General features: G+C 41.7%; 2 protein-coding genes across 3 annotated transcripts; both read right to left on the minus strand.

The window, feature by feature from the left end:
• Window positions 1-65: 65 nt before the first annotated feature.
• On the minus strand, window positions 66-2,681 carry mettl26 (methyltransferase like 26). The gene is made up of 6 exons (XM_058072162.2): window positions 2,323-2,681; window positions 2,087-2,249; window positions 1,702-1,761; window positions 1,547-1,614; window positions 1,392-1,470; window positions 66-1,328 (listed from the first exon to the last, which is right to left on the minus strand). Exons 1-6 carry the CDS (start codon window positions 2,514-2,516, stop codon window positions 1,272-1,274), a joined length of 621 nt encoding a protein of 206 aa, XP_057928145.2. The 5' UTR covers window positions 2,517-2,681; the 3' UTR covers window positions 66-1,271.
• An 88-nt stretch (window positions 2,682-2,769) lies between these two features.
• LOC131136421 (girdin-like) lies at window positions 2,770-19,725 on the minus strand. Of its 2 annotated transcripts, none has more exons than XM_058083220.2 (29): window positions 19,355-19,725; window positions 19,185-19,276; window positions 17,985-18,090; window positions 17,115-17,184; window positions 16,526-16,584; window positions 15,843-15,926; window positions 15,499-15,639; window positions 15,206-15,381; window positions 14,246-14,327; window positions 13,219-13,377; window positions 12,682-12,828; window positions 12,423-12,567; window positions 11,656-12,291; window positions 11,352-11,557; window positions 11,076-11,270; window positions 10,106-10,233; window positions 9,898-10,036; window positions 9,652-9,822; window positions 9,224-9,385; window positions 8,868-9,145; window positions 8,049-8,192; window positions 7,745-7,931; window positions 7,514-7,659; window positions 6,778-6,870; window positions 5,619-5,830; window positions 5,330-5,410; window positions 4,840-5,073; window positions 4,661-4,726; window positions 2,770-4,021 (listed from the first exon to the last, which is right to left on the minus strand). In XM_058083220.2, exons 1-29 carry the CDS (start codon window positions 19,415-19,417, stop codon window positions 3,126-3,128), a joined length of 5,298 nt encoding a protein of 1,765 aa, XP_057939203.2. In that variant the 5' UTR covers window positions 19,418-19,725; the 3' UTR covers window positions 2,770-3,125. The 2 variants fall into 2 exon arrangements, with proteins under 2 accessions (XP_057939203.2, XP_057939193.2); XM_058083210.2 differs by having other exon boundaries at window positions 9,898-10,039.
• Between the last annotated feature and the right edge of the window lie 66 nt (window positions 19,726-19,791).

Here is a 19,791-nt window from a genome sequence, read left to right on the forward strand (position 1 = left end):
CATGTAAAATGTATAGCATAAACATACCAGCCCACATCTTATTTTTACATGTCTTAATGCTTCAATTATTATGTTTTTTTTTTTTTTGCTAAGCAGTGAGATGTCGCACTTTGTTTGGCGGTCCTTGAACACACCGTTGTTGTGTGATGCTAAGCAAGGGTTGGCATTCAATTTTTGTCCAAAAATGAAATGTTGTGTCTGAAAATAGTTTTCCACAAAATACACAATTCACTATAAGTCATAAATATTTTAAAATATATGTGATAATACAGGTAAAACATACAGCATACATGTGCCAGCCCACATTTTTTAAAAACATTTGATGTATTTATGCTTCACTGATAATGCTTTTTCTCCAAGCGTTGCAACGTTGCACATTGTTAAGCTTTCCTTGAACACACCACAGTTAAGTGCTGCTAAGGAAATGTTGCGTTTAAGCGTTTGTGATGCCCAAAATTTGAAGATTTTTGGTGAAAAAAAAAAAGGCCAAAAATAGGTAGTTTTTCACCCAAAAATGTAAAAGATACATCTACCAGCCCCCATTTTTTAAAACATGTTTATATCTTTATGCTTCACTGAAACAGATGAGATGTCGCACTTTGCTCAGTGGTCCTTCAACCCACCGTAGTTAAAAGTATCAGTTAAAAGTATTATTCATTATCATTCACTGCTCTCATTCATTAGTTGTATACTTTGTGTATACTTTGTGGTTCTAAAGTGGTTCTTCAGCGTGCCGGGCATATTTAGGGCTTAAAACTGAATTATGTGGCGTTTGGAGGCCGTATCAATTACTCGCAGATTTTCATGGGTGGGTCCAGAACCGAGGGATCTACTGTACTACATTCCAGATGTGTTATGTCTTCTGATGTTAAAAATACTTTTCAATAATGAAAAGGATGTGAATTGTGTATATTTTTCCCTCCCAGGAATGTATAGCAGTCACATTAGTCTTAACTTGTGTTGCTTAGCAAAACGTAAGTTGTGTCTATTGTTTTTTTTTTATTAATAGTGTTTTATATATGCAAAAAGGTCTCATGTGCAACTTATAAATATCTCTTTTTCTGCAAACACAATTATAAATAGAATAGGAATAGCAGTACAGAAGCAAGGACAATAAATCGAGATGAAGCAAGAAGTTGCTTTTACTGATGTGCAGCAACGTACATTCATTCCGGCCGTGTATTCATCCTAATGTGTGAATTTGGCAACATGTCTCGCGTGCTTTTGTGTTAATTTAAGGCGCTTTTTACCGTCCGCAAAGCAACGAACCTTCACACCAAGCTCTCCTTCCTGAAAAGCAGGCATTTGTTGTTTGCTGGCATGTCCACCTAGAGAAGAAACAAAATATGAACAAATGTGTTCCACTTTGCTTGAAAAAGCTGATGCCTTACAATTTTCTCCAGGAATAAGCCATTTATTTCTGCAAGCGATTTAAGGAGGGCGATATCCCTGAGTCCCCACTCCGGGTTCCTGTAAAATGAAATGTATTATTTTTTCTGATGGGTTTAACTTTATTCATACAATACTGTTTATAACACTACTTTACCTCTGCCGTAGGCTTATGTCAAACTCAACATTGCTTTGTGGTGTGATGTCACCATTTATAGCATAGGGCTGAGAAACAGAGTGGAGATGGTATTGCTTATTGGTATGGATTCCATATTCCATCAAGGGCACACTTTCAAGTTGCTTTAAACTCACCCCATACGTCAGGAGTAGCGCTTGGGGCTTCAGCACCACCCCGGCCCCTTGGAATAAACCCTAAATGGGAAAGAATTGTGTTGTACATCATTAAGATTTTTCTTACTACTATATGTATTCTTAAAAAAAGGTTTCATAACCACCAGTGAAGTACTCCCTATGTTTGTAGTTCACAGTAATTCACCACCAAAATGTGAAAGCTTATTATGTAATGTGTTATAAATTTGATTTTTTTTTAACAATAAATATAAATAATGGACAAATAAAATCTAAGGAACCCAACAGAAGAATTAGATTAGATTGTCCATGTGTACCTAATGAAGTGGCCAGTGGGTGTACAGGAAAAAAACCAGTCCAGGCCTCTTGGCTAATATGAGATACCTGCCTCCGTACAAGCCATGGGAGAGATGTGCATCATGTTAATGTTGAGCACCAGATCCAGGCTCTCTGGCTGGATCCCTCCCCAGTGATGATGGGACAGAGAAGCATCCAGGTGGATGGCAGGCTTCACATTGTTCAGCTGATGGTGAGCTCTATAGGCTTCTATACTGAAAAGACAGCAGTATTGTTTGTCCGGCACACTCACACACATAATGTATAGTAGGTATAGTAAAGTAATACCTGGCCAAAGATCGATGGTCGTACTCTGACGGCTGCCAAGTGATGTTGTGGAGAACCCGAGCGAAGTGTACGACGTGCTGTCCGGTACCGGAGGAGATCTCCAGCGCTTGCAGCCGCCTGTCGGTGTTCACGCAGCCCAGCAACACAGCCAGGATAGGCTCCTTATTCCTCTCCGCGGCGGCGGCGTTCAGCATCTTGCCAAAGCCCGGATAAAACTGTGGGATAATGCGAGATAACCTGCGGATCCAATCCAGGACATACAGCTGTTAGCCGCTGAAAATGGAATAACTTGGATCGACTGCTCCGGATGTTTTGTTTTTGACTAGAAAATGCTCAACTTCCGCCTTGTCGCCTGTCACGTGAGTTGTCACAGCCAATGAGAATAGTGAAGATTCCCCTCACCCTCCCGCTTAAACAAGGACGCGTAGTTGTCCATTTTGTTTAAATGTTTACTTTATTGAAGGGATAAAACACAAATTATCTTATCAAGGATTTGCACGTTATATACACAGTTCCTTTAGGGTAAATCCAAAATCAAGTACTGGAACACCAGGACACAAAAGGTACAGAAAAAAACATTAAACTATCAAACACAGATACCCATGTACAGTATTTACAGTGCGCAAATACACAGACTTAACTAATGATTTTCTATGTAGTTGTGAAATTAGTTGTATAATAACCCCCAAGGGAATGGCCTCAACATGTGCTTTAATTGAAGCATACAATATGATAATATAACAGATGATTTTATTTATCCTTCTCTTCCAGTCCGCCACCAACATTGTGGCGCCAAACGGTTACTAACAGACTCCTGGCTCGCTGGTGGCTTTACATGTGGACTCGGATAGGAACAGGTCTTGCGTGCTCGGACCAGTTGTTCCTACAGAATCACTGAAGATTGTGTTAGAAAAGACAGAGTTGAGTGTGAATTGAGAGCTGATATCCGACTCCTGTACAGGGGGTTTGTGAAGTGCTGGGTCTCTGGGAGGTTTGACCGGAGGACTGGGCTCCAGCCCAATGTTCTCACTGACTTCTGCTTGTTGACCGGGCTTGAATGTTGTTTCTTGTTTCTCCTGGTTATTGCACTTTTCCGGCACCCTGCAGTTGCTGTTGATGCTGGGGCGTCTGGACGGGCCATCAGCTGTGGAAATCACACTGCTGGCACGTGGGAGACCTTTAGGAGACCTGAACCCCTTTAGTCGCCCGTCTTTTCCCAAAGGATTGGAAAAGCAGTTGAGGCACCCAGACATTGAGGACGACTTCCCCTGAACATAGAACACTGTAACTGGTGCACAAGCTGAGGTCTTAGTACATTCAGTATTACTGGAGCTAGATTTTACATTTGCGCTAACCGTGCCGCCTAAATCTGACGAGCGACGTGTCTCTTTTCCTTTTGATCCCCGTCTAATGCTCCTCGTTCCCCACGTGAGGAAGAAGTCTTGGGTTGATGCAGGCTCTTTTTGATTAAAATCTGAGTCATGCTTCTTTTCCATGGGCATGGTGGATTCTGTGGACGAGTCCTTGTGTACATGCTGGGGTGTGGAGGTGTCACGGGGTGGTTGGTATGACGAAGAAGAGCGGCGAGACAGCGACTGCTGGACGGGGCTGCTGCCATTGGACCAGGGTTCATTATCCAGGCTCATGCTGAACTCACCACTGCTCTCGCTTTGAGCTCGACTCTGGACCGCGTTAAGCCCTGAGGAAGAACAGACTGTTTCATTCATTGCACAATCCACTGAGCTTAGTTAAGTGATGTACAGTAACAAAATATTGCCTTTATAAAAAAACAATAATGCTTATTTTTGATTATTACTATGAACAGCGGTTGACATTCCCATTCCCAGATGTGCAAAAAAAGCATTGAGGACAACTTAGCTCCGATGATCATCGGGACACATCGTGATAAGGTAAGAGACAAAAGTATGTAATCCTAACCAAAGTGTTATTATGCTAAATTGTCAAAGTCAGTATGCAGATCTCCAAAATCAGGAAAAGCCAAAAGAAACCGACAGCTCTCAGTATGACTGCATTGCAATACTGGGAAGTACAACAATATCCATGTTGTTCGTTTGGTTAACTTGTACAGGTGTACCTAATGTTTTAACCAGCGAAAAAGAATGAATCAGACACAAACACATGCATAGAATCGTTAACGACAGAAAGGGGGCAGTAGAACCACGTGCTCCTTGGGAACGGTTTTCTGCTTGTGTGGTCAGCATGCAGATTAATATAAAACAAGGTCATGATAGCGATTTGATGGATTTATTCTAATTCCTGCGAGGGTAATACATCTGTATTTGCGGAATCCTCTAAACGACTATCCACAAAGCTTTACCATGATGATGCAGCACGTCGTTGTCCTCAAAACCAGATGGCACAGCACTGTCACTTGAATCCTTATCTGTTGGGCAGAATAAGTGAATAAGTAATTTTTTTTATAAAATATAAATTTCCATGAACTCAAGAGTTGATTCCAATGATGTCAATGAATGAATGACTTGCAAATGTTTATACCTGTCAGTTCTGACACATCTGGGACATCCGTGTCAGTGGCTAATGGGTGGCGTTGGATGGGTGGATCAGTGGTGGGATGCAGGTGGAGGATGGACATGATGGATGTGCTAATGAATGAGGTCAATGCTTTTTTCCTGTCCTGCACATCAGCCTTGCACCCTTCCAGCTCCTCTGAGCTCTCTGCCCGTTTCACCTCCTCCAATAGGGCTGACGGACACACCATGCTGCTCAGGGCTGCATTGTTGGGGCAACGGATGAGGATAAACAAGTGGACCAAAAGGCATAATTCATTTAGAGGGAAATATTGGTGAATTTCTGTAATACTGTTTTATGCACTGCACAGGTCCAAGAAAAATATTCTAAAATCAGACACTGGATGCTCATATTGTTATGGCTAATTACGTTCTGGGAATGTGATGGGGTAGCATGGATGAGCAAACAGTACATTGTCATAGCAGACAAAGTGTTAACAGGCAAGATGGAGTCTTACACAAGGAACGTCGGATGAGGGACTTGACTTTGCCTTTGTTCTTCAGTCTGTTCCTCATATGGGGAAACAGTTTGAGAGCGGCTATTTGACAGAAAACCACATGGGAGGTAAAGAGAGATGATTCACGGGAAGGGGTGGTGTGTATGAAAGGGTAGGGGAAGAGGGAGTGAAGAGAAGGGGAGACATATTGGTTGTCGCATAAGGAAAAATGAGGCTCTGGACATGAAACAAATAGAAGTATCCCCAAGTGATAGTGAGATTGTATTCATGACTCATTACTCATACTCACTGTTGTCCCGCTGAGGTGAGACGGCGTCGCCTGCTGATGTGGAAGTTGAGCCTCCAGAGCCGTCTGAACTGATGATGGAGCTGCTGTCGTGACATGAGAGTTGTGCCTCGGTCGGCTCTGAGTGTGTTGGTGCGAGAGTGTGATCCAGTCCTTTTTCACGGCTGTTAGATTTGATCAACTTCTTTAACTTTAGAGTAATCCAGCTGCCTCGCCTGTAGAGAACATGTCAAGGTTTAAAAAAAAACATATTCTCCTCCCAGGGACAAAAGAAAATCAGTTCAGGTACACCATACAGCATAATTAACGCCAAGGATATATCTATTATGCACATATATATATATATTAGGGCTGTCAAAAAGAATACGTTAACTAATTTATTTAATTATGTTAATTGATTGTTAGTGTAATTAACACATGCACAACAGAGCTAGCACGCCTCTCAAGCACACCTCTCTTTTAGAACTTCATTCAGACATCAATAGCAGTACAATGCCAACACATTATACTGTAAATATACTGTATCATATACATATACTGTATCTTGCCACACTTGCCACATTTAAGTATACTGGAAAATACACTGAAAATAAGTACATTTACCTTAAATTACGTGATGACTTTGAACGCAACTCCTCGTTGCTCATCATAACTTGGTTTAAAGTGTGATTTAGATGTTCTGCTACTATTAAACAGGCTTGTGTGGTGTCTTCAGCTCGACATATTTTGTTCACTTTTAAGCTGATAATACATATAAATACGTACATATCTTCCTGTCATGTCATGAATGGGCATATTTCATACAGTTGCTAATGGTGATTAATCATAATTAATCAAATTAAAAATTAATCTGATTAAAACTTTCATTTGACAGCCCTTATGTACAGTCATGGAAATAACCTCCCTTTTTCTTCACTTTAATGCCTGATACAACTAAAGATACATTGTTCTGGACAGATATAATGATGATAACATCAATAGCTCAATAGCTATTTTTGTTATATGTGTCCAAACAACTGGTAGTTGTACCAGGCATTAATATGAACAAGAAACTGAAGAAACAAAGTGGTCTAATAATTGTTTGCTTGTATATAGTCGGTAGCAGGTACATTTACTCCTATCATTCTTTTTATTGTGCGGTTACAAGTGTCAAGCTACTTACCTGCGAGGAGGCGAGGGCTCATAAAACCTATACTGGTCCATTATCTTCTCCTCCAGCTTCTCTTTCTGCCTCCTCAAATCATTAAGCTTGTCACTTAACGTACATAATGAGAGAAAAAAGATTTGTTTAGATTAGAATGTCAAAAATGTTTAGTAGGTGCACAAGGAATTCTGTTTGTATTTATATTTGGGTGACATACAGTAGTTTAGTTTCATGTTTTCATGTTGGAGGTTGCATGATTTCCCCATGCACGAGCTTTTTCCCGATACTCCGGCTCATTTGCGGAAACTTCCCACATTCCAAAAACACTCAATTGTCCATAGGTGTGAATGTGAGTGTGATTGGTTGCTGACGAAGCTGGAATGAAAAGCTACACAGAGAAGCTCGTTCTAATGTGTTTGTGAACATCCATCCAGCCATCCATTTTCAAGACTCATACATCCTGGACTGGTCGCCAACCAACAATAGAGCATGTACAGTCAAACAACCATTCACACTCACATTCACAGGTATGGAGTTTCCCAATTAACCCAACAATGCATGTTTTTGGAATGTGGGAGGAAGCTGGAGTACCTGGAGTAAACCCACGCATACACGGGGAGAACATGCAAACTCCAACCAGAGATGTTCAACAAAGATATGAATCCAGATCTCCTGATTGTGTGGCCAACATGCTAACCACAAGATGATACTAAATCTGTATATGATAAACAGTGAGACGGTTCTCTCTTCTTACATATACTGCCGTTCCTCGATGTGAAACAGATCCTTGCTCTCCATAGTCTGCTCTAACAAGGTACGGTTCTGCAGCATCAGTGTCTCGATCTGACTGAGAAGATGGTGATTTTCCTCCTCCAGGTTTCCCTTCAACTGGCTTAGCAGCTGGGCATCACACAGGTAAGCGTCGAGTGAGTATTCAAAACATTCAAGTTAACGACAAACTGTAGAATCCATGTTGTTATTACACCTCGCACTGGTTGGTGAGCTTTGTGGAGGTGATGTCAAGCTGCTGATACTCTTTTTTGAGCTTGGAAAAATCAGCCTCCAGCCAGGTGTGCTCCAGTTTCGTCTCATTTAATTGGCTCTTAAGCTGCTTGTGATCTGATGACAGCAGTTGATTGTCGTTCAGGAGCTGTCGATACGTTTGGTTTAGCCTGAAAAACACACGCAACGTGCCCTTTCGTTGAATATGTTTATGTGTACACCCACATCTGTCCATTGATGCCTCTGTTCTGGCAATTATGTGTGTAAAGCTTTGTCACTTTGCATACCAGTCTTTCTCATCCCGCAGCCTGCAGCATTCAGCAGCAGTGGTCCTGTGATGTTCCTTCTCCATACTTATCCTCATCTGCTCCTCCTTCAGTGACTTCTCAAGATCTTCTAGCTTGGTCCGCTGTTGTAAGAGGCTGTTGTATCTACAGTACATATACACAATATATGCATGCGTGAAACACAACATTGCATTGGCACCACAAACTACAATTTAAACATTCGTTCATTCATTCATTCATTTTCTACCGCTTATCCTCACGAGGGTCGCGGGGAGTGCTGGAGCCTATCCCAGCTGTCTTCGGGCGAGAGGCGGGGTACACCCTGGACTGGTGGCCAGCCAATCACAGGACACATATAGACAAACAACCATTCACACTCACATTCATACCTATGGACAATTTGGAGTGGCCAATTAACCTAGCATGTTTTTGGAATGTGGGAGGAAGCCGGAATCCCAGGAGAAAACCCACGCATGCACGGGGAGAACATGCAAACTCCACACAGATATGGCCGAGGGTGAAATTGAACTCGGACCTCCTAGCTGTGAGGCCGGCGCGCTAACCACTCGGTCACTGTGCAACAATTTAAACATTTAAATAAAGTGAATATGACTGACTGATATGCCAACTAAACTGCTAATCTAAAATGGTACACATAATCCACCTGTAAAATGTACTCATTCGGGTTGCAGATGCACTGGAGCCAGCTGACTTTGGGCGAGACCAGGTACACCCTGGACTGGTCGCCAGTCAGTCCCAGGGCACATAACACTCACACCTAAGGACAGTCTAGAGCCCTACATGCATATTTCCCCTCACCTGTCCTGCAGTGTTCGATGCTCCAACTCCAGTGTGCGATGAGCTTTTTTCAGACAGCCGTGTTTCCCCATGAGGACCTCATACTCCGTGGCTTGGCGCTCATGAAGAGCCGCCAGCCGCTCATGGTCACGTAATAGTTGATCATGAGCGCCACGCAGCTCTTCACGCTCCCGCATGGCGCTGTCTTTCTCACTTTCTGTCCCGGCCTGTTGCTGCTGCAGCTGGGCATTTTGAGCCATCAGGGAGGCACTCTGCGAGTTCAGTGTGGACTTTTCCACCTGGAAAAGCAAAAAAACTCAGTTTATTTGAACATACTGTAGATGTAGTTTACTGATAATATTTTATTGTTCCCCTACCTGCAGATTTGCGTTGTGTGTCTGCAAAGTAGTGTTGATCTCCTGCAGAGAGGCTGCTTGCCTCTGAAGGGCAAGGATCTGAGCCTGTTGACCGTCAGACTGACTCTCCAGTTGCTTCAGCTGGGCCTGCGTCGCCTGGCGCTCTGTCTCCAGAGTTGCATTCTGCATCCGAGAAGAAAGAGGTTGATGACAGGAACTGGCCTTCGTCAAGTGCAATTGGAAGTAGGAGAAAAGGTTTGTGGAGTTTTAAAGAGCGACTTATCCATCCATGTTCTATAGCTATTTCCATTTATGCTGTTTAGTGTCATGGCAAGGGATACCCCAGATGACTTAGGGTAGAAGGGATTACGACCAATGACAGGATAAAATCATAATCATACGCCGATTTAAAAAATGTCCATTCTTATTGTCATGAAACTATATCTTACATTCCTCTCCACTTCAATCAGACGGTCTTTGAGCTTCAGCAGTTCTTTGGTTGCTTCATGACTTTCACGCAGCCATTCACTCATTGCCTTGCCATCCTCCCTCGGTGAGGTGGGGGCGGAGCTTGATGCCTCCTCCTGTTTCTGTTGCAAGGCTTCGTAGAGCAGTTTCACCTGTATCGTGGAACAAAGTTCAAACACCTGGAAAAAAAACTGCCAACTTGTCTGCAGAGTTGCGTCATGACTTACAGTTTTGAGCTCATGGCGTAGCTGTTGATTAAGCGTCGAAGATTCTTGAAGACGGGCCTCTAGGACAGCCATCTTCTCTTCTTTAATTTGAACAGACCTTTTCATGGACAACTGCAACTCTGATTCCAGCATCTTGAATCTACTGCAGAGACAATTGCACTTTTAGTTATATTCTTCCTATATTCAAATACAAGCAGTACAAGTGAACCTGTCTGCGGAGTTGAGTTCCACTTGTTGTTTACTCTCTTGGTTGAGAAGCTTCAACTCCTGCTCATGGGCAAGCTTCTCTAGTTCAGTGTCTTTCTGCTGGGTCTTCAGTTTCTCACCAACAAGCTCCTAAAGCAAGTCAATCAGAATAAATGCATGGACAATATTTAAGATGGCTTTTTAATCTTTAAGCAGGTGATTCATGTGGGACCGTCCTATTTGGCCCTAGACCCTTGGCAGTGGATGTTGAGCCACAAACGGGAACAAATATGGAGCGGAAATGGTGAAAGAAAAAGGTATTTGGAATGGTAAGTTTAGCTTCAAAGCCCTGGCAGATGACTCTCTCAACAAGACCAAAGTTATTCGTACCTACGACCACTGGGTGGAGTTTCCTCGTAGTATGTGTTTTTTATTGTCATTTATACGGTGGTATTTTTGACCTCACCTTGTCACAACGAACAAGTGTTTTTTTAGATGTGATTTTTGTGCTTTGAACTGAGACTTAAAATTCAGGTTACAAGCTGTTAGTTCCTGGCAGAGATGACAAGGATGATGATTTATTCACGATTTATTAGCGTTTGTGCTTAAATTGCAGTGTTTGTCAAAGACGACAGAATAAAAGTTGCATGTTGAAAGTCCCGCAATATCATACTTCTGTGCCATTGAAGTCGCCACACTGAAAAAAGTGTGTCAGTGTGTCTAAAACAAGTGCAAGTGCAGTATAAGCTATAGCCTTACTTCATTAGAGTATATGGCCGCAGTCCTGATTCTGTATACTACTGACTATTCTTGGGCACTCTATTTTTGTCCAAGTTGTCAATACTTATTTTTTCTAACACTCTGTTTTCATTTCACTTAGGCGACCCTTGTGAGGATAAGCGGTATAGAAAATCAAACGGGTACATTTGACTTGCTCTGCACTTTTGACCATGCTTAGATTTCCACTTTATGCAGCTCAGTCTCCGTTTTACCTCTCTAAGAGTGGCCAGGGTCTTCTGGTCAATAGCAGCCTGCTTGGCCAGCTCTCTGTTGTCTCTCTCCAGGCCTTTTATTCTTTCTGCCGTCTCCCTCAACTCCTCCACCTCCTTTACGAGGTAGCGCATCTCCCTTTCCAGGCTCGCCATGCAGACATTGCTGCTGTCTAAATTGGCTTCTTGAATTTCACTCTGAGAGCAGGAGATGCAAGTTGTTTAGATTATGAATATTCGAAATACGTCTCCTTTCACCTAATGGAAGGATTGACTTACCTGCTGGCGAAGTCGTCGATTCTCTTTCTCCAGCTTCCTTTTTTCCTTCTCCAGAGTTGTGCTTTCCTGTTCCAAACTCTGCTTCTCTGCTTCGATTTGATCCAGGCGGCGTGCAGTAATCCTGAGTTCCTCTAAAGTGGCTTGGAGGCTTTGGTTGTCTGCCTCCAGCTCCTGAACCTCAGATTCCAATCGCTGCACTTTCCTTTCTAAAGAGAATGAAGAAAGAGGCAGGATGTGGGAATTCAAGGGAATTCCTCACTTGAGCTGAAAATTGTATTCTTTTTTAAAATTTGACAAAACCTACCAATGTTACCAAGAGAAGCTTGTAGTTGCTGATTAACAGAGTCCAGGGTCCTGCACTTGCCCTCCAGACGCTCTGTGTGCTTGTTGGCATAAGTGAAGCGTGCTGGCAGGCCCGTGAAGATGCCTTCATTGCTGGAGCTGCTGCTTATTGAGCCAGGGGAGGGATCATGTGCTCCAACAGAGTGACTCTTTTCATGCACTTCCAGGTCAGATAGAAGCACTTTGAAATGCTCTCCGCTCTCATCACCATCAAGCTGTTCTTTCTCCTCAATATTGGGAGCTTTATTAGCTAAGAGGAGGTCCATACGAGCTCCCTCGGGTTCTTGTGTGAAGAGTTGCTGGTATTGAGGATCCATTATGGATATCTGCCGTTTTACCAGACTTAGGCTAGATGCATTTGCGGTGTTCCGTGACATTGTTTCTTCTGTTGATGAGGTCCATTTATCTGTACTGCACAGCTCGTGGCGGACAAGGCCTCTGTCGTTATGGTGGACGTGTTTCTTGGACTGTGTGTTACAGTGAATGGAGGCAGCCTTGAGTTCCTCAACAGTTTTCAGGAGACGTTGGTTCTCCTTCTCCAGTTTTAGCAGCCGACTGCGGATCCGCTCACTCACTTCCTCACTTAAAGTCTGCTGCCCTTTAGACAAACACATAGTGGTGATTAACATTAGCTTAGCTGAGAGTTTCCAAGTTTTCCGAGATTTTGCACTTTATATCTCCCTGAAAGGTGGGCATCACCCCTCATTTCATCCAAATACCTGCTCTTACCATGAGAATGATCTGTGTTTTTGGAAAGCTGCTCTAGCTCCCATCCCAGGTGTTGGGACTCATCCATGCTCCTCCTCTGTGCTAAACACAGTGTCAAGTTTTCGTCCTGCAGCTCCTCGATGCATTTACGATCTGCCTCCCTTCCCTGAAGTGAAGACACGAGGTTGATGAGCTGGGTTCCAGATGTTTGAACCAAGTGTAGAAGAGGATTATTTCAAATCTACATCAGCCATGTCCTTCTTTTGTAACGATTACTAACTTGTTCCATGTCGTGGATCCGGGCCTTTAGGAGAAGACTATGTTTCTCCAGCTGGTGGATTTTATCCGAGCGTGCCCTCCAGCCTGCCAGCTGATCCTCCAACACCTCCTTCGTCTCGTGGAGCACTCTGTTGTCCTCCTTGAGCTCCTGAGGTACACGTACACAAAAACAAAAAGTTAAATGTCTTAAGTGTAGCTTCTGTTTTAGTTCTTATTTGTATTAAAATATGTAAGATTATATACTGTACTTAACATATTGTATAATTTCGCTCAAATTCCGTCCATCTCACAGAAAAGTTGCATCATTTTTTCAAAAGGTGCTCACAGTAAAAGCCAGGCAGTGATAACTTCAATATAAAACGTTAGTTCAGTGCCTTTACAGACACTATTATGCGTGTTAATCAATAGTGCAGATCTATGAAACATTACTGGAGTCTAAATTGTCTATAGGTGTGTAGTGTAAATGCAAGTATAATCAATCCAGTTACATTTATGTTTTTGTTGTGTGCATCAAGGTAAGATATTTAGTTGTATGAACCTCCACTTTGGCCTTGTAGAACTCTATCTTGTGCAGTTGTTCCCTGTAGCGTCCAACCTCGCTCTCCAACCTATCTGCTTTCATTGCTTGCTCTCTCAGAGCATCCAGCTCGTCGCGATAGGTGCGGGCTGCTCGGGCGTCGACGAGCAGCTGCAGATTCTGATAAAGGATAGAATCGTTCATGATAAAATGATTCTCCAACAAGAGAGACAGATGAAATTCAGAAAATTCCACTTATGAACCAGACATCAAACAGCAGACCAAGCAACATTTTTAAAATTAGACTGTGACCATAGTTATTTATAAAGATGCTTAATACTGCCTTCTTACCGATTGGATACCCTGATCTTCACGGCACATCTTCCCTCAAATTAATGTCAGGTCACATTTCATGTAATGATGCTTCATTCACTGTAATGCATTTTTGCCAAAAAAATATCAGCAAAAAATACAATACTAATATGAACCAATATTTAATTTATACGCCAATATTGGTCGATATCTGTCAGATAATATTATTATATTTATAATTATAGGATATCTTTAGTAATTTCACAGATTTTTAAAATTAAAACAAAACCGCTTGTGTCTGTAGATTGTTTCAAATAAACATTTTCCTATTTAAGCAATTTGGGGTATTAACTAGAGATGTTCTTCAAATGCCGTATGAAATCTTTTTAACGTGATACCCTTGCAAAATAGTTTTCGTGGCATGTGTTAATTTCAACATGGCAGACATGAAAGGTAAAAGGTCAAACATTATCAATAAAAATCAATGGTATAATTTTATTGCTAATGAGTGTTGCCAAACTAGGTTCCAAAGCTTGATTAAACTAAAACTTGATCTCCTGTTCAAATGCCAGTGTTAATCTGCACTAAATGAGAGCTTTAAATTGCAGTCGGTAAGCACAGTTCGGCATCTGAGTGCGGTGTGCATTAATCTGTGTAATCTGGACCCGGGGTCAGAAGGCTACGGCATGTGTTCGAAGGAGACGCAATTCCATGTCTGTCTCGTTTGACTTCTAACCTCCTGCTGAATCCTCTTCAGCTCTGCCTCCATGTTCTCTAGTTCATGTCTGCTGTCCAACATCTGTTCACTCTTCTCTTCTCTGCAGGATGGACAAACAATAAGATGAGTTGTTAGGGCAATCTTTGAAATGACCCTTTTCTCTTTGCTATGCCTGTAACAAAATGCATGATGCATGGAAGGTCCAACTCTAATTAAATAGAGACGTCATGCCCATAAAAATTAAATAATCAGAACAAATCAAAATGTTCCTTCACAGGAAATATCAGTGTCTGACCCTACAAGCGAGGATAATACAACGATGAGAGGGTGATTATGAACAGCAGTGCTAGAGCAGATCTTGAGATCAGGGGCGGTGTGCATGTGCATGCACTCGACTCGTGCGACAAAACCAATGTGGGTCAGTGGTATAGTGCACACCCATGGAACTTGCCAGGCAGCCGCATTAATGTGGGCCAAACTCCCCGGGGCATCTTTTATCCTGTAGTATCTCTCTCATTCATTCTCTATTGGAAGTTCTCCAGAGGAGGCAAGATACCAGCAACCCATGGCCACCACAGCAATACATTGTATTTTATGCAAAATCTAAATGAAAATCTAATTTTTTAATAGCTACATACAAATAAACAGTTGAACCTCGGTTTTTGTATGCCTGGTTTTCACAGGATTTGGTTTTCAACGAAAATGTTTGCCACAAACAGGTGCCACAAATAGATGAATTTAGATGGGCATTCAATCGCATTATGTATTTCTACATGCTAAAGGCGTCTGCGATTTTATAACATTTATTTTGCAAAAAAAAAAAGTTCTAAAAGCAGAAAGCAATCAAGTGACAATCTATCTGATTACAATCATTGTCTAAACATTTCCTGTCATAAACCCCGATAAACATCCTCGATTAATCACACCCAATAACTTACTCAGATAAAAAGGTTCCATCTTCACCCGCTAGATACTCACAGCTCCTGTCTAAGTCGTCTGATCTTGGCCTTTGAGTCAGCAAGTTCCACCACTAAATGTTGGTGATTCCCAGTCTGCTGCTGTTGCTGTTGCATGCTGGAAGGATACATGGCGGGCTGAAGGTTGGATGGGATGCTAACCCCACCTTCCCTTTCCTGTGTTAGTTCAGCGATAGTCTTTAAAAACAAAGAGATATGAGAATAAAACATGTTACAGGTTGATTATACAGTACATATTGAAGAACATAAAAACAACAACAAAAGACAACATTTCTAACTATTAATACGACCTACTTCCAGATGTGCATCTCTCTGGGTCAGCAGATGTTGGAGATGCACGGCCATATTCTTTGCCAAGACCTCCAGCTCATGAGTGGGTATGCCGCACGACTCCAACCAGTGTAAGTCTAGTAGTTTGTCTTGACTGTGGGTTAGCTGGAGAAGAGTGTTGGGACGTCACTAACTTTTATTTACATAACCATAACATGTACAGCCACAACTCTTGATTTGTTTTATCATGGTCGACATACATTGCCTGATTGTTTCCATTTCTATAATTGATTTTCTTTCAATGTATCTTTTCACATATTTCCTAAAAAGCAGCCATAGAGACTTGTAGGAGCATGAAGCCTTCATACCTCTTGAATATGCAATGCGATGGCTGCTTTTGTGTCAAAATCAAGCGTCTGGATTCTCTCAATGTACTCCTGTTTCTTTTCACACTGAAAATGAAACATAAAAATTGCTCATAGAGGTTTATGATAATGAGTTAAGAGATTACTATCGCAATGAAACCTGGATAGAGTAGTCAATGTATAGCTGGTACAGAGTATGGCTCAATACATTGTCATTCGGTCTCAACAGCTAGCAACACAATTGAGTACAAAGATAATTGTGTACAGCCAAAAGTGGTGATATCGTCATGGTCTCAGGCTACATGAGTGCTGCCAGCACTGGGGAGCAACAGTGATGTTCTGAAGCAGTCCCTTCCTTGGGAAACGGGATCCCATGGCAGTTTTCCAATGTGATAACGTGCTTTGTTGGGGAAGCTAAATGTGATGCGGTAGCCAAGAATATACAGAACCAAATTCAGAACCCGAGGAGTATTTTCACACATGTTCACTGTGAGATGTACTAACTAATGTTGCCAGCTATTTAGACAAGATGCAGACAGTACATCTACAATATACTTTCACTTATATTCAACTTTAATTTCTGTAATGGTGTCCCTTGAGAAGATACTGGTGAATCAAATAGCTGAAATATTAGTGTAAGAATACAATACATGAATAATATTGATTACCAGACATGACATGTTTACCTGTACTGCGCATCCTAGCAGCAACAACAAAAGTTTCTTCATTTCCTCCAGAGTTAATTCTGTCAAGAGTTACAAGAGAGAAAATACCTTTAAAAGCTAACTAAAGAACTAAAGAACATTTGACCAAGTATGGTGAATTTTTGTAAAGTAGCCAAAGCGCTTGCAAAACACTCCAAACACTTGCCCGGATGTGCAAATAACCTGAAATATAATTGAATTCATCGGATGAGATTACCAGCCTTTGTCATCGGTGGAAGACACTGCTCTCTACCTGTCATGCTAGGACTCCACTCATGTACTCTCACATTCAAAGTCTCCTTAGAGAAGACTTCTCATCCCCTGTAATTACCCGAGTGATATACGTTCTCTTAAAAAAGTAAGTCAAATATGTTTTTGTCTGAATTAAGGAGATTTTAGGGTTTCCCCTTTATACAGCACCCCTGTGTGATCGGTATTGGTATTTCACTCGATTTCGGTATCTGTATCAGCAGCATAAAAACCTGATTGGAGCATCGCTAATAGCCTTCACTTTATCGGCTAATACAAATACATAACGAAACATGATATCTTCGGGAGGAAGCTTTATTACCAGTTTGAGGAATCCTAGCAAGCAGCAGCACATTTGGAACAGGAATCAGAATCAACTGTCTCAGGTTTTCCTGCAAAACATCATGTGACCAAAAGGAAGACATGAAAACATGAAACTACATTTTGAAAAAGCCTGCATGAGATGGACTAAAAATGTTTCAGCCAATGAAGAGGTAAAGCATCTCTTGCTGATGTCACAGGGTAAAAATAGACATTTTGTGCTTGAACGAGAGGCGAAAGTCTTCAAAGACAACCTGCAATGGATTTAATGCCCTGAAAATACAATGATTGGATGAATGAGAGTATTCACACACATAACATAGAAAGAAATTATCATTATTATACAAATAGTTGGAATGACTACATTTGTTTTATATACAGTTATTAAAGAGATAGGTATTTTCTTTAATATGTGTTTTGCCACCTTGATTATTTAGCGAATTGACATGCTGCATTCTCCTTGAAATTACTTTCTTGTAATCTCACAAGACAGCTTATCTCAAACTGTGGTTAATTAATTTGACAGAGGAGGAAAATCCAAGCCTCATCACATCAGCAGTGGTGTGTGTTCCGGCCTCTAAATGCTTGAAATGTGCCCTTTCAAAACTCGGACTCCGGCTTTAGACGTTAGGATGGCTCATATTTAGGGCAGGCATCTTAAAGCAGAGCTAGATGATCAGCAGGGGCACGAGTACTACGGACTGGTGGGTTTGCGCATGTGTGATCCAGTGCTAGCGTGCTTTCATGTGCAAAATTGAGGTGAAATTGAAAAATCCAAAGCAAATGTTCCAATATCATAAGCCGATGTTGAGGAAGGGCTTAGCAACACGGAGCTTGAATGGATGCAGGAGAAGCCACTGGAGCAACTCACCAGATAATATGTCTTGATTTGCTGAACAAGGACGGTCAAGTTCCGGACCCTCTGACTTGGATCCTTGATCAACTTATTTGCAGTTTGATGTGTCACTGGAGGATTTCTGCAGACAGTATAGACAATTTACTCTAATACCAAGAAAAACAAACTGTTGTTTTGCAAAAGTGGAAAGTAGAAGCTGCATGTTCGTGAACATGATAATGATTGATTCCTCTTTACTGAGTATTGATTAATTCATTCATTTTCTATCGCTCGTTCACCTGCATTGGCCAAGTTGGCCAGTGACCAACCACATCCAAGAGATGGCACTGCAGTGGCATAGTATGGCTTCGCTTGTCATGATGTTTCAATCAAACTGGTCAGACAGACGTGTAGGATGCGTCAGATGGTTGGCAGACAGGAATGGGTTAAACGACAATGTTGTGATGCATGTTATTGTGAAGGCCTGACACTCAGCATTCACTAAAATGCCCTAGTCATCACACCATTCCGTCTTCTCATCACCATTTTTTTTAATGTCCCATTTCTGTGCCTGCACCTCCCTCCCATCTGTGTCCCAGTGCCACTAAACACCAGCAACATGGCTTTAATCCTGGAGGGTCTCCCAATCCAAGAGATTATCCCACCTCTTTCCCCTCCCCTCTCCTCACTCCTCAGCATTCTTTCTCATTTTGAGCTGTTTTTTTGTGACCATGGCAGATAAAATGAATGAATGAATGCTAAGGATTCAGGTTTACCAGATATCCTTAAGGATATTGGTTGTCAGTTTCACTCATTTTCAGAATAAGAGCGTCCAGTCTGTTACTCGATGCATGTTTAAAGCCATAAACTGCAAGCAGACCATTTTTTCTAAGTGGCAGTAATTCTTATAGAACATACGGCGCTCAAATCATAATCTCTTAAATAGCATCTTGACCGTATTCATGTCTCCTCTGTTTTGCATAGATAGCTTCTATGTTTCCTTCGACAGTGTTTATACATTTATTATTATTATTTATTATTATACATTTATACTAAGCCAGCCACAAATAACTTTTTTGTTACCAATACCATGACATTCAATATTAAAGCCTGTATGATAGGAAAATACCTCTTTGTAAATGGAAAGAATACATTTGATTACATACATTGAACCTGTCTTAATATTGCAAAAATAATTATACACAGTATATTGACTAGAAATAAAGCATCACTTACATTTGGCTCATAATATCATTCAATAAGACTCCATCCAACAAGTCAGAAAAGTCCAAGTGTCGGCCTTCATCGTGTGAAACAAAGGTCTTCACCTGCAGAGAAGCAGGTGATCAATCAAGTCCACCAAAGTTTCATATAAGGGTCCTGCATAGTGGACCAGATGCACTTACCCAAGTGACAAGTGGGCTCAGCATGAACTGATCCAGGGAGGACGTAAAAACACACTTTTCCATCTTCACCACAAAGTTCGAGAGAAGTATATCCACTTGGAATTCAAACCAGTTTGTATTTTTAACTACTCCATGAGGCAGTTATACTTGTAAACATTGTAGCTGCTCTAAAAAAAAACAACAGTCCAATTCACCTCATTTAATCTCGCTGACGAGTAATTTCTTGGTGGTCTATTGAGTCCTCATACATCAGGTGTAATGTGGCCTGGATGAATCAGACACGATGCCATTCCATCCACTCGACAAGCATCCTCCAAGTCAGTGACATGTCGCAAATGAAACGGCTCTTTGAAGTGAACGCCACTGGGTGACACCCTCCTTTTTTGTTTCTCCTACCCATTCGCTCGTTCGCTTTTTTCCCTCTTCTAGCCCCACGT

The sequence above is a fragment of the Doryrhamphus excisus genome, linkage group LG9 (genome assembly GCF_037039965.1).
Source record: "Doryrhamphus excisus strain RoL-2023G ecotype Guam linkage group LG9, RoL_Dexc_Guam_v1.1, whole genome shotgun sequence".
Lineage (NCBI taxonomy): Eukaryota > Metazoa > Chordata > Actinopteri > Syngnathiformes > Syngnathidae > Doryrhamphus > Doryrhamphus excisus.